This window comes from Chelonoidis abingdonii, chromosome 18 (genome assembly GCF_003597395.2).
Source record: "Chelonoidis abingdonii isolate Lonesome George chromosome 18, CheloAbing_2.0, whole genome shotgun sequence".
NCBI classification, from domain to species: Eukaryota; Metazoa; Chordata; order Testudines; family Testudinidae; genus Chelonoidis; species Chelonoidis abingdonii.
This window is the reverse complement of record NC_133786.1, coordinates 4,483,114-4,501,446: the sequence shown is the minus strand read 5'-3', so window position 1 is coordinate 4,501,446 and position 18,333 is coordinate 4,483,114. Positions and strand designations below refer to the sequence as shown.

Here is an 18,333-nt window from a genome sequence, read left to right as displayed (position 1 = left end):
AGACCCCGAGTATACAAATTCCCGCCCCTGACTTTTAAACAAACCAGTTCTCTGATTGGTCCTCTGGTCAGGTGTTTGGTTACCCTTTCCAGGTAAAAGAAACTTAACCCTTACCTTACCTATCTACTTATGACAGGGTCTCTCACCTCTTTGGTGAGTGGCCTGTGCTAAAGGTTACAAGGGACGCTGCTGTCTCCTCCTTCCCTGCTGGCTGTTTTAAGTGGAGTCAGGCTCTCTCCGAGCATGCCTCGTGGAGGGGCCCCACTGGCACGTCGGGCAATGCAATGCCCAGTGTGACCCTGGGCAGGCTTAGAAGTGAGATAGGCATTCAACTTCTGGGCAGGGCAGGACCAAGGTAGTTGTGTGCATGCCTGGCTGCCAAAACGTAGGCGTCTTGGCGACGGTGGAAACTTCAGGCTTGTCTGCGCAGGACGTTGGTGCATGGCAGGCTGGTACGCTATCGATTTACCCCTGGCTTGCCATGCACTGATGTCCTGGTAGACAGGCGCTCAGGGGCAGCTGAGCAGGGGTTCTGTGAATGACAATGCGGTCTGAATGCTAGGGAATCTTGCGGGAGCGTAAGCATGTGCTAGGCAGCTTTGTGCACCAGCAGACATTCAGGGAACGTTACAGGTGGAAATGTAGACATCTAGGGAATTTAGGCAGCAGCTGAGTAGGCGTTTTGAAGCTCTGATTTATGGACTTAGGTGCCCAAAGAGGCCGCTAGATGCATAAATCCCTTTGTGAATCTAACCCTGTCTTTTTGTGGTGTGTTTGGACTGCATCTTGCACAGTGGGGTTGGGGCTTCTAGGAACTATACTACTAGCTAATAAACACCTAGCTCTTATCTAGCACTTTTCATATAGATCTCGAAGCGCTTTACAAAGGAGGTCGGGTTCATTTTCTCCATTTTACAGATGGGGAAGGCTCAGGGAGGGGAAATGACTTGCCAGGGGAAGTGACTTGCCAAAGATCACCCAGCAAGCCAATGGCCAAGTCAGGTCTCCTGACTCCCAGTCCAGTGTCCTGTCCACAAGACCTTTGAGGAGCAGTGATGGAGCCCGGCTTTGCACCCTGCCATTCCATCTCGCCATTCTTCCCCTCCCTCCCATTCCATGTCACTTCCCTGTGACCACAGCCTGGTCAGCAGTTCCTGAGTTTGGAGGCCACCGTGGAATCCTCCAGAAGCTGGAGTCTGAGACCAAAGACAAGTAGGATTCAGAGCCTCTGCTAACAGAAGGGAGGATTATGCAGATTAGCAGCATTCAGCAGAGGCAACAAGGGTGCCAGGAATCGGCAGCAACCAGACCCAGCCAAACGCCTCTCGAGCTTTCTGATCACCCTTACTGGCTGTGCCGCCACCACAACAGACTCTCCCAGTTCTTCTTCCCCCAGCTCTTTTTGGGTTGCCTTTGCGTGCACTCACCATTTAAGAAATAGGTACCCAGTGGGCTGTGACCCTTCCGTATCAAAAACAAGCTAGGAAGACAGTACAGTGACATGGAAAAACTCTAGTCATGGGGCCCAATTCAGGGCTCGTTGGGCAGCTTAGGGTAAGTCTCCGAACCACTCCATGCCTCGGTTTCCCCACCTGGAAAATGGAAAGCTCGCCTACCTCCCCGCGGTGTCACAAAGCGTAACGTCTATTTCTAAAGTGTAGTGGCCCTGAATCAGGAAACCGTCACTCTTCAGGAGAGAAATTAACCACGTGCTTCATTTTAACCCTGTGCTTAAGTGCCCCTGAAGCCCCGCCAAGCTCCAGTTCAACCAGTTCACATGTGGTAAAACCAACAATGCCTTCTCGACACTAGAAAGCTGGAACGTACTAGCTGACATCTTCACCACACCTTTCAGCCTAGTCATGACAGACTCTGAGAGGTGCTACAGACGGAGAAGTGCTCTTTGGGGCAGGGACTTGACTTTTCGTTCCGTGTTTGTACAGCACCACGAACAGTGGGGTCTGGTCCCGGACTGGAGCTCATAGGCCCGACCGTGGCGACAGGGAATAAATACAGATACTATTCTGTGCCAGGCATTTCCCTAGCTGCTCAGCACAAACCCATTCCTCGCAGGGAGGAAGCACGTGCAATAAATCCTCTCTCTCTGAAAAACAATTCACAGCTCCGACACCAATTTGTTCTTCAGCTGCTGCCGGCCCCTGATAGAGCGCGTCTCCTGCCTTCTGATGGGGCAGTCTTCTCAGGGAACGGGCCATTGCAATAATAACGATAAATGAGCGATCGGCTGGAAGGCGAGACGCGGTGCAAACCAATCTTCAGGAGGGACGATGGGCTGGCGACCTTGCCAGACATCCCCGTCTATCTTGATCCCTTCTTCTCTTCGTAACATTGCAGGCAGCAGATAGTAACATTAACACAAGGGTCTGTGACTGCCCCGTGGCACGAGCAGGCGTCTGGAGCTCCCCTCCACCTTGATGGCGTAGGAGCAGGAGACCAAATCTCCTTGTGGAGCAGCAGGGCAGCTATTGATTCATCAGCTAGTCCTAGCAGGCTGAGCCCCTGGAGCAAACACCTGCCATTTCTGGCAATGCAGCGGAACCGCAGGCCTGTATTACCTGAGCTTGGCGGGGGAACAACAGACCACAGCACCTACAATAAGGGTTCCCTCTCATTACCCACAACTCACTGGGTGAGAGACCCAAGGAACCCTATAAGCCTAGTGTGGAGGGATCGACATCAGAGAGCTAGAATGGAAGAGGCAGCTGTATTATAACTTGATAGTTCACTTTGTAACTTCTCTGCCTTTTCATCCCAGGGCCTGAGTTCAAGGTCTCCTCAAGTGAGAGACTAATGGTGGGAATAGGAGCCAGAAATGCCCCACGTCCCCCTGTACTGAACTGCTGCGTGGCCTTGGGGCACTCGTGTCACCTCTCTGTGCCTCAGTTTCCTGAGATGTACATTTGGGGTGGTGTACTTGGCAAAGGGACCGGGTGGGTCCCCCTTTTTGGCTGTAATGCACAGTTATGCCTCGGTCAACACAACTTTATTGACAACTGAGCAGCTGATGAAGGATGGTGGGTCCAATGCTTAGGGATTTGGGAAATGCAAGCTCAGTTCCCTGCACCGCCACAGACTTCCTATGTGACTGTGGCAAAGCCCCCTTGTGATCCGACCCCATTCACGTCAAGGGGGGAGTGGGTTGCTATTATTGACCTCAGTGGCTATAGAATCAGGTCCTTTTCTCCTAAGTTTTCCAGCTGTCAAACAGGAATAATAGCACTGCCCGCATCTGGCAGGCGTATGGTGAAGATTAGTGCACTAACAACCGTGAGGCGCTCAGTATTCTGGTAACAGGGGCCGTGTCAGTAGCACAGATGGACTAAATGGTCTGTCTGCCTGCCTTACTGCATCAAAATGAACCTTGCGTTGCCGGTGCTTGTTGCCGGGCGTACTAGTGACCAATGCAACCCACTGGAACGGGATCTGCTATTTGCTCATCATCTAGAACTTCTGCTGAACTCAAGGAGATAAAATGAAACCTCCCCCACCAAGAGATTTTAATGCTGCAAAGACCTCAAAGGAAAGGCGGATATTGACTCAGGTGCCCCAGGGAAGTTCAGACCTTCCTTTCATTCCTTAAAGGCTCCAGAGTCAGCAATCTGCCTTCTCTTTTGTGTGAGCCTCTGGGGCTGCACAAATAAATTGGCACTGCGATGCTAAAAATAACCACAACCGACAGCACCGGCATTTATATCCATAGCAACCCTATTTAAAGCCTTTTACTGCCTGTGGGCTGTCTTGACGCTTAGCACTGAATCCCAAGCCAGGAGATTGGCAGCCTTCATGAGCAGCCACCTCCTGTTGGAGACTCAAACTCCAGTCCCAGATGCAAACAGGCTTCAACTTTACACTATGATTTCACGAAATGGTCTTTTGTCGTATGCTGTTAGCATGATGCTAAGCCTCTGTCTCTGAACTCCTGAAGCAATAATCAGACCAAAGCTGATAATCCATTATCCAGGGGGAAAATGACCCTTTTATTATTATTTATTTATTTTATTTATTATCATTAAGCCATTTTTCTCGACTTAGGCTTTTTTCTTTCTTTGATGTCCACCCAGCCTTGCAGTGCTCCCAGAACTTGGAACTAGCATTCAGCTGCTGACATATACGGGCACGCTAAGTCCTGTAGTGAAAGCCCAGCCTGAAAAGCTGGGCTCTGTTCTTGGTTCTGCTGCTTGACCTTGTGTGTTTCATGAGAACGAGTGATGCAGACGGGCAAGCGGCGCTGCAGGAAAGCGATGGTGCAGGGAGGCCAGCGTGACATGCTGAGACTCCGGGTGCAAAGCAGCCTAGCCCTTGCGTTTCAGAAGCCGTGTTGCCACACCCAGCTATGCCCTTCAGAGTTGAGCCTCTTTCTCCGGTTCCACTCATCACACTGTCTTGGGTCAGTCACTTACAGCCACGTTTGCAAAAGTGGCCACTGAGTTGGTTGTCTCCATTGTTTGGATCCAAACCGGAGACGCCTGGGACTTGATTTTCAGAGCTGCTGCATTCTCTCTGTTCCCGATGTGTGCGGAGGGGAGCCTCAGGAGCTCTTTGCATAGCTGAGGCAGGGGACCATGTTTAAAACCATAACACATTTTTTCACTCCCACGAATCTCCCTCCTGTCTTTTGGAGGTGAAATGACCTCTTCCCCTCCCCATCCTTTTAAACTTGGGTTGTTTTTTTATAATGCCCATGCGTGGATGGTAGCCCTGGTGAAAGATGCGGCTGGATTAAGCCTGGAGATTGATGCCACAGAACAAGTCCAGGAACAGTGTGGGGCAACTGTAAGTACCTGACATCTGCAGCTGAGCCAGAGCATCTCCGCTCTACTCTGACATCTACATGTCTACATGAAATTCCAATCGGTGCGGAGGGCCTGGGCACTCTTAAGTCTACCCACACAACCCCTTTTGAGGGCTTCAGTGGTGTTAAAGGCGTCTGCTGGCCCTTTGTATTAAAATGACGCTTCCCCTAATGCATCCTTACTGGGAAGATGTATCAAGTGTGGGCAAAGTGCCTGCGTTGCCTTTCAAGATGCAGTGTTCCAACCCTCTGCTATGTACATCGGCCAAATGGACAGTCACTACGGAAAAGGATAAATGGACACAAATCAGATATCAGGAATGGCAATATAACAAAAACCTGTAGGAGAGCACTTCAACTCCCTGGCCACTATAGCAGACCTTAAGGTGGCCATCCTGCAGAAAAAAACTTCAGGACCAGACTTCAAAGAGAAACTGCTGAGCTCAGTTCACTGCAAATTTGACCACCATCAGCTCTGGACTAAACAAAGACTGTGAATGGTTGCCAATTACAGAACCAGTTTCTCCTCCCTTGGTTTTCACACCTCTACTGCTAGAAAGGGCCTCACCCTCCCTGATTGAACTAACTTCGTTATCTCTAGCTTGCTTGCTAGCATATATATGCCCCTGGAAATTTCCACTACCTGCGTCTGACGAAGTGGGTATTCACCACGAAAGCCTCACCTCCAACCTCTGTTAGTCTATAAGGTGCCACAGGATTCTCTGCTGCTTTTACAGATCCAGACTAACACGGCTAACCCTCTGATACTTGTGTCCAAGCCGTAGCAGCTTGTTCCCCGTCAGCATGACTGTAGATTAATAAACATAAAAAGAGACACATCCAGGACAAAATCATGTTGCGTGTTTATCGCATCCCACTTCCTTGGGGTCTTGTGACATTTTGGGATGCAGTTCAGACCAGTGAGAGGTTGTGTCACCTCCTGCCTGTAACCCTGGGTGCTTTAAATGCTCTGCTTCTGTGGCTCACAGCCTGGCTGCCAAGAGCCAGCAAGCAGGCATGCAAGTCCCTGTGTGCTGTGCAGCCCTGGTTCAGTGCTCTGACCCCAACAGCTTGCCTACAGTGCAGCAGCCCCATCCTGGACTCCATCATTCTTGGTAACTGCTCACGGAGTGACCTCTGCACCTCTAGGCTCAAATTTTCCCCAAACCGTCTGCACTGAAAGTGTCCAGCCCTCTCCTGGGACGCTCAGAGAATTTATAAGGCGCGTAGCCCCTTTAAAGAGACAAAAGCACAGCAGCTTCTTGCCTTAAACTGGAGTTAAAAATGGCGCCCATTTAAACACAGCACCAGGTTGGTTTACATTAAAAGTAAAACAAGTTTATAAAAAAAAGAGATTCATTTTAAGTGAGTTCAAGCCCAAGGGATAAAGGTAGAATGGTTACAAGCAAATCAAAGTAAAATACTCTTTCAAGTGGCTAAGACTTTATTCAGCAAGCTACAGCCTTGGTTCAAGGGAGATTTCTTATCACTCTTTTTCTTTCCAGCCATGGCTGGCTTTCTCTCAGTCAGGACTTTTTACAGATGTGCAAGGTGCTGGTATCCCTTGTCTTCCTAGTGAAAGATCTTTGCCTGAGCAGGTTTCTCACGTATACTCAGAGACTTCAACCCCTTTGAAGGTCCCATCTTTCTAGGCTTACAAAAGCTCTGGCCTCTTGTGTCTGTCTGGTGATGGATGCCAAGATTCCTTCTCTCTCCTTATATCCTCCCAAGCTCACTGGTTTGTTCCCAGATTTAGATGACCTCGTGCTGTTCTTCCCTTCCTGGGGATTTCCCATCCCCCTGCTGAGTCATATGTAAATGAGCTTAACTGTCTTTGGTCATATCTTGTTTAATTTCATTGGAGACAGGTAGATAGCTACGTTCCCTCCTGTCTGGGAGAAAACCTGCTTCTCTCTATGTTTGGTCACAGACTTTAAAGCATAATAGCAGTGAGTACCCATAATTCATCAGAGTGTTAATAGAGACGTTTCACAATGATATTAAGCACTGGTGTGTCATTAGTTGTCATAAAAGACCTTACTTGATACGCTTTTATAATACAGTAATATTGCATACAATCAGTTGATTCAATTAGTTATCATGTAAGGTTCAGAACTCCTGTCTTTGTAGTCCGGTAAACCATTGGAATGGATTCTCAGATAAAATTCCTTTTCTCCTTCTGGGAAGAGACGTCATGGGGTCTGGTGAAGACCTCAAGCTAGTTCCTCCTCTGCTGGTGATAACTGAATTGTTATCTCTCCCCTTATTAGTTGGAGGGCTTTGTTTACCTTTTATGTAAATGTACCTTCACTGTCTCTGCCTGACGAACAGGCTGGTTGGCCAAGCAAGTATCCATTCCGTTGTCTAGGACAGACTGGGCATATGCATTGCTTCCAAAACATGTTTTAAGAAAATGGCTCTAGCACATATCCATAACTTTTGTACACATCCCATACATACACCACGCAAGTATATTAATGGTCCGTGAGTTATTTGTTTGCCAGTGATATTCAACATGCCATGGTTTGGGTATATATCATGACAATAGCGTGTTAGGTGAAGTGAGTATGTCAGGCCTGATGAGTAGCTGAGACAGGTTAGCAAACCAGCAACGGCCCTCTGTGTCACAGTTGTACAAGGAACATACGTTCTCTGGGGTTAGTACCGTCGTTTTGTTCTGTGTTGTGCAGTGCTTGGGAGGATGGTGTACAATACAGTGGAGTCCTGGTCTGTGACAGCAGTGCCTAGTGCTACGGAAATACAGATAGTTATCATAATATACCTACAAGTTTATACCAGTTGGTACCACCCAAATGCCCCCTCTTCCCAAAGACTTCATAATGCCAGAAACTGACAGGCAAATCATCCCAATATATGGAAAAGACTGGTGGGCAGAGTCTGGTAATGAGCTATGGATCCTTTCATCTCTAGGTGCAGCCCAGGCTGGCAGTGGCCATCTGATGTGTGTCCAGTGGCCCCTGGAAGAGGAGTTTGGTGGAACTGGTCTCTTTCTGTGTGGAGAGGTGTCCGTAGCTAAGAGATCACACTAACAGGCTCGTCGACTTTAAGGCCAGAAGGACAGTCATGATCATCTAGTCTGACCTCCTGCACATTGCAGGTCACAGAACCTCGCCCACCCAGTGCTGTAATAGACCTCTGGCTGAGTCACTGAAGTCCTCAAATCATGTTTAAAGACTTCAAGTTTCAGAGACTCCACCATTTACACTAGTTTAAACCTGCAAGTGAGCCATACCCCATACTGCAGAGGAAGGCGACCCCTCCCCTGATCTCTGCCAATCTGACCCACGGGGAAATTCCTTCCTGAGTCCAAATATGTCAACCAGTCTGATATCTGAAGGTCCTGAGTTCAGCCTCAGAGAGGGCAAGTGTTCTGAGGGGAGGGATAGCTCAGTGGTTTGAGCATTGGCCTGTTAAACCCAGGGTTGAGAGTTCAATCCTTGAGGGGGCCATTTAGGGATCTGAGGCAAAAATCTGTCTGGGGATTGGTCCTGCTTTGAGCAGGAGGTGGGCTACGTGACTTCCTGAGGTCTCTTCCAACCCTAATAATCTATGATTCTGTGACTCCAGGTTGGTAATCTCAGCAAAGAGGTCAAGAACTGAGTTCCTGGGCTCCCCTTCTCTGGGAATGGGGGTGTGGAAGAATAGCCGAAGCCTAAGCTGTACCAGTTATAAGTCAAACCGGAAAGCTTCAGTCTCTAGGGCTTTCCATCCAACACCTAGAAATGCGCATCTGAAGTCTTCTGTCTTCTATTACACTTGTGGCCCCATCCCTGCACTTTCCATTGCTCCCACGCAGGTGACTCTTGGCTTCTTTTTGAGCCCTCTCTTCTTCTGAGAGGGAAGCCATTGTCATTCCTGTAGGAAAGCCCTTCTGGGGACCCGCACACCTTTTGCAAGGGGTCCAGTAGGCTCCTCCCTCCTTTCAGTGGGATCAAACTGATGACCTTCTTCTCCAACACTAAATTCACACAAACACACACACACTCATACATGGCCAATTTAAAAACGAACGTTGCATAGGAAGGCAGTCAAGCAGAATGCAGACCTGTGTAGGGAATCCAGGGTTCTCTGTCCTACTTCTGCTTCACCCTCAGGTCCTAATTCTCCTCAGGGTGCCAAAAGGCAGCATATGGAAAGTAGAACACACTCAGGATAATAGAATTTTTAACCGGGAGGTTAAAAACTAAAACCACCATGTATCAGTTTGCCCGCACACAGGAGGGGAAAAGAGAGGGAGCGAGATAGATGGGAACATGAAGCATGAGTGAATGTTGGCTGAGCTGGGTGAACTTTCTGATAAAACCAACACAGATGGTCACAATGAGTTCATCCATCCTGATTTCACCTCAGACAGGAAGGGAAGTCTTAGGAGCGGGACTTGCTCTGGTGAGATTGTCCTGCCCAGCCTCCAGGCCCCAGCAGTTTGGATAATGATCCCAAATAGGACTGTTTCTCAAAGCTAATGAAGCTAGTTCAGCCACTGGAGTTCACCCACCCCTAACTGAAAACGTCCGGTCGGTCAGAGGTGTGGTTTTTTTCCCCAACCCAACCAACATCGTTATGTTGGAAAAAGTCCTAGTTTAGGTGCTGCTATACTGGGGGGAAAGTGCTTTTGCTAGTATATTTTGTTCACGGGCAGGTATAAGCCAGCATTTCTCAATGACTGGTCCGTGGACCGGAGCCGGTCCCAGAGATTCCCTGAGACAGTTTAGAAAGGCAGCAAGCCAGTCTCTGGTATCAAAAAGCTAGAGAAACACTATAAGCTATACTAGCAAAACAACATTATAGAGTTCTCAACGGAAACTCCGAAGAGATGTTACCACCAAACCCTTTCTACTGTAGCCAAAGCCTCCGTTAAAGATGTCTGCTCCATTTGGTTAAAGCTGTGTTCTGTTTAGGAGCGACAAACCCCTCTCGTCGTTGGGTCCCTCACACTCATAATCTCTGAATAAGCAAAAGAATGCATCCTTGTGTTCTGTTCACATCGAGCTCGTTTTTTAACATGCCTTTCTAGGGCTCCCAGCATTATAGAGTGTGAGCACCCAACAGACATTGAGGAAGTTACCCTCACAGCCCTCTGTGCTGGATTCTTTGTCCCCCTTTTACTGATAGGAAACTGAAGCACAGAGAGATTAAGGGCAAGGTTCTTCAAAATTGACCAATGATGTTCGGGAACCCAACTCCAGACACCTTTCAGGGGCCTGAATCCCAGAGGCTGGGTGTTCGTCGCTGCCTGAAAATCAAGTTGGGTGTCCAAAAATGGAGGTATCCCACATGACTGGTCATTATTTTTGAAAATCTTCGCCTAAACCTGTGGCAGAGGCGCAGGCTAGTGCTGTGAAAAGACTATTCTTTGCCAGCTTGTAAGGAGTGAGGATGTATCTATGAAAGCATATGTGCCAGAAGGGGTGTGAATGTGTATGGAGGTGCAACTGCAGAGGTATATAGGTGAATGCAAGGGACTGCTTATGTAAGAGCAGAGCTGGGAGAATGATTTGGAACCAGACCCGGGCAGAAGATGTCAGTGAAAATTACTTCTCTGGAAAGTGTTGCAAAATAATGTTTTTCATTTTCTGTTATGAGTCATTCCGTGACTTTCACCTCTGCTTGGGAATTAGCCATCAACAAATCTTGACTTTCTCCTGCGTATTCTGTATTCAGAATTATTCATCAAATAATTTCTGTGAATAATTCTTAGGCTGGGGCTTGTTTGCATGCGTTTTGTTCTGAGTCTTCAATAGGTGAGCTGTTTTGATTGGACAGAGTAGTCTCATGATGTATTCCTGGTCTCTGATTAAGAATTCAATAGTGGGGTAAATTGTACTCTTCAGTTTTAAAGGTTCTGTAGAATCTAGCATTTTTTGTTAAATTCTGCAGGACTTTTCCATACGAGACATATTCATGTTTGCAAGTTCAAAATGTGCTTGTTGCAAATATCCTGCAATATTTGCTTCAAAGTCTCCTTTTTATCAACCATTCCTTCCTTAAAATCTATGTGGAAAGAGAATCCTAAAATGGCGCTAATTCAGCCAAAGCGCAGTCTTCTGAAAATCCAAATGTGCATATAGACTTTTCTTTGCAGATTGCAACTAGCTCTGTTCAAAAACATGCTGTGGGAATGAGGATTTCTGTGTGGTGAGTGTGAGAGAGAGACAGATGGAGAATATATATTTTTGTGGGTATGTGTGTGCAAATATGTATGTTTGAGTGAGTGTAGGTGTGTTTTCTTCATGCGTTACGCCAGTGTGTCTATGCACAAATCTATCTGTGAATTTGTGTATGAATGTGTATATATATGCATGCATATGTGTTTATGCGTGAAAAGTGTGAATGTGCATGAATATTTGTGTTCGTGTGTGTCTCCACATGAAAAGGTGTGTGTGTGTGGGGGGGGTGTTTGTTTGTGTGCTGGGGAGAGGAGAAGTCTTCCAATGTAATCCGCAGATGTGAATTCAAAACAAGGCTCAGCAGCCCCGCTGGTCATTAGAAGCAAAGTATGGCCCACTGGTCTTGTCTCTGCCAGTCCACTTTGCTATGCTTGGCAGAGCGGCCCCGCCATGCCATGGGCGTTCAGAGCACTTTCCACTCAGCTGGGAAAGAAGCGAGCATGCAGAATGTTTAGTTCAGGGGCAACCTGCATCCTGCCGACCGCAGCCCCTTTGCATCATCCCCCCGTTAGAGGAACTAATTGCCTTCACCCTGATGCACAAACCGTGCTTTCCCGTCTGCCAGCAGCCGCAGCAGCAGCTCACAGAAATGTAAATCTATTTTAATTAAGGGACAAATAAACAGTAATTATGATGCCAGCACTTTTTCCGTTCCCCTGGAATCATTCCCCCTCGATCCCCGTTCATTCCCAGGTCCTCACTGGGAGAGCTAGGGGCCTGACCTCTCCCACCCTGAAGGTTAAATGCTCCAAAGGCAAACCGTGCTCCCTCAAAGGGTGAGCCCCTTTCTTTCTAATCAGCAGCTCAGAAAGTGAATTATGCAGTGGCAGCTCCAGAGCATAGCTGGTAGCAGTTCCCTCATTTGCATTTGCTTCCCCCGCACTGGCACAGGAGCACCATGAGAGTGGCAGGAAGCCTAACTTTCCCCTCCTCGCTATGCCACCCAGCAGATCAAGCGCTGCTGGATTCCCGAGTTCTTGGCCTGACAGACAGCGGCAATTCTGGCATGGCACAGACATTGGGGAGCAGTGGAGCGGGAGAAGGTGAAGTTCTAACCATTCTGTGCTTGGAGAGCCAGAGAGCGTGCCGCTCTGTGACACTTCACCGAGATGAGGCTGACCCCACTAGCCCCTACCACCCGCCTTGCAACCGTTTTGTAGCTCAGCTCCATTGCCACTTCCCACGCCCTTCCAGAGGTGGCTGCACACATGAAGGGCCCTGATCCAACCCCAGAGCAGGCAGCAAATGAAAAACAAGCCGCCGAGTAAGCAGCCTGACCCCCAGCGTACCCACGGAATGGCTCGCTCACCCCACAAGCAGTGTATATTTTTAATGCAAAGAAGTCAAAATGTTTTTCAGTCCCAAGGTTGAAATCTCCCTTGTTCTGATCAAAGGCACAAAACCAACCCGTTTCCTGTGAAAGATGTCAGGCCTGGTGTTTGCCCCTGGAGCTCCCTTTGCCGCTTACTAAGAGCTCCATCAAACAAATGTGCTGAGAACAACCGGCTGTTTCCAATGAGTTCCGTCACATGCAAGAGACAATCCGCTATACATATGAGTGCGCTAGAAAAATGTGCTCTAGAGAACAATCCTGCACTGTTCAGGGATGGACTAGATGACCTCAGCTCTGTTTGTATAATGATCATGTAGCGCCATTAAATAATACTCTGCGCTTCTGTAACCCCTTCTGCTGGAGGATCTCAAAACACTGTGCTAACAATTCTTATTGTATTACTGTGCCCATTTTCCATATGGGCAAATGAGGCACTGAAGGGAAGTGATTTAGAGTCAGAATCAGAACCCAGATTCCCACACTCAGGCCTGTGCTTTAGTTACAAGATCTTCCATCTATCTCCAAGTGGCAGGTGGCTAAAATCAAAGAGAAGCCAGACTAGAGCAGGTCTACGCTTAAAGCTTAGGTTGGCATCGCGATGGTGCTCGGGGTGTGAAAAATCCACACCCTCTGGCACGTAGCTATGCCAACCTAGCCCCCGATGTAGAAGCATTCTTCTGTCCACCAGAAGCTGGGAACGAGCGAGAGGGGAGGGATCACTTGATGATTACCTGTTCTGTTCATTCCCTCTGGGGCACCTGGCATTGGCCGCTATCGGAAGACAGGATACTGAGCTAGATGGACCTTTGGTCTTACCCAGTATGGCCGTTCTTATGTCCTTACGACCTAGCAACGAGCGCTCGAGGCAGGTGATTTTCCTTCCCCAGTGAAAAAATTTGGCTGTAGGCTGTGGGGTTATGCCGGCAGAGCTATTACATCAGGGGTCAGCAACCTACGGCACACGTGCCGATTTTTACTGGCACGCTGCTGCCAGCCGGGGTCCCGGCTGCCGGCCACGCTCAGCCCGCTGCCCGCCTGGGTGAATCCTAGGCCAGCAGCTGGCTGAATGGGGCCGACAGCTAGGACCCTGGCTGGCAGGAGCCGGGGGCCGGAACTCCAGACCGTCAGCTGGCTGAGCCGCTTAGCCCGCTGCCAGTCTGGGGTTCCATCTACCAACCCCGCTCAGCCAGCTGCTGGTGTAGGGTTCTGGCTGTAGGGCCCTTGCCAGCCGGGATCCCGGCTCTGCTCATCCCGCTACTGGTCTGGAACTCCAGACTGTCAGCTGGCTGAGCCGCTCAGCCTGCCGCCGGTCTGGGGTTCCGGCCGCCGGCCCCTTGCCAGTCGAGATCCCGGCCCCATTCAGCCTGCTGCTGGCCTGGGTGGACAGAACCCTGGGCCAGCAGCGGGCTGAGCGGGGCTGGCGGCCAGAACCCCAGCTAGCAGGGGCTGGTGGCTGGGACCCCAGACCGGCAACGCGGGTGGCGGCCGGGACCCCAGACCGGCAATGCGGGTGGCAGACAGAACTCCAGACCGGCAGCGGGCTGAGCAGCTCAGCCCGCTGCCGGTCTGGAGTTCCAGCCGCCGGCTCCTGCCAGCCAGGGTCTGGCCAGCAGCCCCGCTCAGCCCACTGCCAGTCTGGGGTTCTGTCAGGGGCCCCTGTAAATGTAAAAAGTATTACTGACGCGTGAAACCTTAAATTACTGCAGACTTAGCACGCCACTTCTCAAAAGTTGCCGACCCCTGTACTACATAGTAGCGACACCACTGTAATCTCTCATTGAACTTTCAAAGACACCTAAGCAGAGTACAAGCCTAACTCCCATTGACCATTCTAACAATGGGAGTTAGGCATGGAACCTGCTTAGATGTTTTGAAAGCTCCACTAGGCACCTCGCTGCTTTTTTAGGTGCCTAAAGCCCTTTGTAATTCTGGTGCTATGTTCCCAAGTGACACAGGAGGCATGTCCTGGGGACGTGTTCTGCTTCTAGGCTGCATGCATGGCACATTCAGTCTGTGTGACTGGAACTGATGAGTCCAGGCTCGCGAAGGAGGCGTGGAGAGCCACGTGAGGGCCGTCGCCGAGCACAGGGTGGATCGCACAGTCTGCGGGACACTAACACCCCTCGCCGTTGGCGCTAGCAGCCCTTGCCAGCTTTCTCTGCATCTGGCTCGTTCAGTCGCCACCCCACAAGCCAACGGGGAGGAATTAGTGTAATCGTCCCCTAATGAATGCAGGCGCTGAGTCATGGGAATAGCTGCTCAGGCGAGGCTGCCACTGCACTCCCTGAGCAACCCCATCACAGGGCCTTATTACAGGTGGCCATGTGCAAAGGGGAAACTGGTCTGAGAGCGAGAAATGATGAGGGGCTCAGAACAGCCTGTGGGGCTTTCGCCTCTAGGGCGAGCAAGAGACAGAGTGCCTCTTGCATTGTGCCAGAACTCCCTCTGCTGGCTGCCCACAAGGCACCTGAGACGGGAGAGAATTCAGAACAGAGCTTAGCACCGTGCGGGACCTTGCCTTAGAGGGGGGAAGTGAGGGTCTCTTGCAGTTTGTGTCAGTGATTCCACTGTGGGCTTGGAAAGAGCTGGGGAGCGGTGTATCCACAATGCAGATCCCCAGGGTGTGTGTCACACCGCTCAGCAGAAACAGCACAGCCCTGATGCATATCCCTACAAGGCCCACTGAAAGGGAATAGTCTGGCCTGAAAGCAGAGCTTTAGGTCCCCATACAAGATCTCTGGTGCACACCGTGTCCATGTTGCAGATCTCTGCTCCCCTGAAGGTTTGATCTGAGATTTCTCTCTCCAAAGAAGAGTGCATCTGTAACACAACATCTCTGATAGCACTCTCCCCCCCGCAGCCCTTCCCGCAAAAAAACCTTCCCTGGAGGGGATACTGTGCTGCTTGCTCTTCATTAGCATCACGCAATATTTCCTGTTGTGGGGTCCCCTTGCATGTGGAAGGGGATGGGGAGAGTCAGCCGGGTTTCACCCCTTCTTCTCTCTTCCAGGCCCTCCCATCATTTCCAGCACTCAGACGCAGCACGCCCTGCATGGGGAGAAGGGACAGATCAAGTGCTTCATCCGCAGCACCCCTCCGCCAGACAGAATCGTGAGTAGGCCCGTCCCTTATCTCCATACCGAATGGGCTCATACAGCAGGAGAGAAGCTGGTGCCCCTCCCATCGTAGCGCGTGGCCAGCCCTGTGCTAGAGAACGAGGTTAGGCTTGTGGGCCACACTCTAATCCTGTGTGAATTCATTAGAGAAGTCCTGGTGGCATTTAATCACCTTGGTAATAAGCAAGCCGCTTGGGAGCCCCAGGCAGTGACTTTGCACATTTGACTGGCTGGGAAATTCACAAGCTTTTGCAAAGCCAGAAATGAAGCCTGTTCTGTAACAAGGGGATGAAAAAGCCCTTGGCTGCTTATGAAAAAGGGTTCTGGTGGAGCCCTGCATCCTACGCACTGGGAATCCAGGCTGCTCCTTCTTTGAGTATACTGTTCCCAGGGTCAAGACCCGAGGAAGAGCTCCGTGGAGCTCCAGAGCTTGTCTCTCTCTCCCCAGCAGAAGCTGGTCCAATAAAATGATTCCCTCCCCCACATTCTCTCTAATACACCTCTACCTCGATATAACGAGACCCGATATAACACGAATTCGGATATAATGCAGTAAAGCAGTGCTCCGGGGGGGCTGCACACTCCGGCAGATCAAAGCAAGTTCACTGTAACACAGTTTCACCTAAAACACCTGAAGATTTTTTGGCTCCCAAGGACAGCGTTATATCGAGGTAGAGGTGTACTAAACCCAATGTTATGTCACCAAGGAAAACACTTTCCTCCAGCCTTTAAATCACAGTATCTGGGCACGGAACAGACCGGCATCCCTCACATGTAAACGCCTTCAAACGTGAAATAACTCGCACACCTGCACCCAAGCATGGAACAACCTAGCTGCATGCTTTCAGGCTATTCCCCAGAGCTGGTCAAAGACAAGCAGTGCAGTTTGAACTCCAAATGGCTGTTGGATTCAACCACATCCTTGCAGTTTGCTGTGCAGGGCATTTGTGGCCATGGGTGGTGGTCGGGATGAAGGCGGCTCTTCACATAAACACCCGCGGTCACGTGCTCAAAGGGATTGAAGCGTGAACGTTGTTCACTGGTCGATGCTGGTTATTCACCATTCTGAGTCTCCTGGTTTTAAAACTTCCAGTTATTTAAACAGGGAGCAATACCATGTGACTCAGGGGAGCAATCAGGGAGCTATAAACCTATTACGTGACTTATGTGAGCAATCGCACATTGCAGATAATCGAAGTGAAGTTTGCAGTCACCCTGTCACAAACTAGGATATGGGCAGACTGGCCTCTGGGCAGAGCAGAGACAGTCATGCCTAGTGGCTGGAGTTGGAGTCAGAGGCCAGGAAGAGTGCTGAAGATCAGAGCAGGAGGGAGAGACCAGGAGTCAGAGCCAAGGGTCAGAGGCAGGAACAAGCAGGGGAGCGAGGCTAGGAGCAGGGCAGGATCAGGGCTGGAGCCAGGCTAGGAAAAGGGCAAGCACAGGAGAGATTGCAGCTGTGGGCATGTGCACCGAGCAGCCGGAGATCAGTGGTTGGGTTTAAGAGCAGGCTTGCTGAGTTCCTCAGTCAATCAGGAGGCCTAGCTGCCAGCTGTCATTCCTGAAACCCCCCAGCGGCTGACATTTGCTTACATAAACTGATTGGCAGAAATCAGGATGGAGTCACGTACGACTTGTGACCAAACAATGTAAACTAGCCGGAGAAGAAAAGCTGGTGCAGTGGTGAGACAGCTAGAGTCACAGAGGGATTTAGGCGCCCAGCTCCAGGATGTGGCTCGTGGCTGAGAATGCCAGGCGGAGACAGGTGCCTGCCTCCGGCCTCTCATTCAGGCACCTAAGGCCCAGATCAATGGAGTTAGGCACCTAAATATCATTGTGAATGTGGACCCTAAGACGCATCTCTTTCCTCTGCGTTTCATTCCTGGTTGGCTCTGGCAGCTCTCCAGTCAGTGTGCTGGCTTCTGAGAATCCTTTTCTTAGGCACCTAACACCCTCCCCCAGCCACCTACTCCCCAGCCACCTCACAATGCATGGGGAGCCTGGCCATCTGACTCAGAGCTGAGAGATCCACTGGGCAGCAGGGTGTCTAAATCCCTTTGTGAATCTAGCCCTTAGTCTCTCTGGGCCTCAGTTTCCCATCCACACAGTGGGGATAATAGCACAGCCCTGCTGCACAGGGGTGCTGTGCGTGCTCCGATGCTATAGTTCTGGGGGTCATCGAAGCACCGAGTGTAGCTAACTTGCAGTCAACAGTTTGACCGGGTCTTTGATCGCATTCACAGCCACCCCAGCACAGAATGCCCCCACAGCTCCTGAAGCACCAGAATTCAGCTGCCACTGCAGCAGCTGTAAAGATCTTGGTTGTGGGGCTCCATGTTTGTCCCCACTCGTTGAGCCCAGACAGAGACAGACAGGTTACAAGACAGGAATATTTGCTAACATTCAGGGCCAGTGCTGCAAAGTGCACCTGGGATCAGAAAATCCAGCTCCCGGGAATCCTTCTGCCCCGGCCCAGGAAAGAGTCTGAAGGCTGGAGTGAGCTGGCAGCCGGGTTGATGATGCATGACGCAGAATAGAATCCGGGCGTGTCCCTCCGATTGAACACGAATGCATTTTTACGGCATTTTAATCATTCCAGTCTCAAGCCAAGCTGTCTGTTCAATTTCCCCAGTATAGCAAACACAGGGCCCGCTGTAAAATTCTCTGCTCCACTTACCCTTAGTAGAACTGGACAAGACGTGCCAGGTCTTGGTATCTTGCTGATTGGCTTCTGAATTAGTGCCTCAGTTTACACCTAGAACAACTGCATTTGAAAATTAGTGGCTGCAGTTTAGCCCCTGGCAATTCAATGTCCAGGGTGGAATTTTCCAAAGCACCTAAGTGACTTAGGAGCACAGGTTCCTGTGTCTTTCAGTGAGACTCATG

The 18,333-nt window shown here is 50.1% G+C and overlaps 1 protein-coding gene across 2 annotated transcripts in view; it reads left to right on the top strand.

The window, feature by feature from the left end:
* KIRREL3 (kirre like nephrin family adhesion molecule 3) overlaps positions 1 to 18,333 on the top strand; it is a 741,361-nt gene that overhangs the window by 658,781 nt on the left and 64,247 nt on the right. For both annotated transcript variants that reach the window (XM_032772016.2, XM_032772015.2), the window contains exon 11: positions 15,345 to 15,445. In XM_032772016.2, coding sequence (XP_032627907.1) covers positions 15,345 to 15,445 — 101 coding nt within the window. The remainder of the gene's footprint in view (positions 1 to 15,344; positions 15,446 to 18,333) is intronic.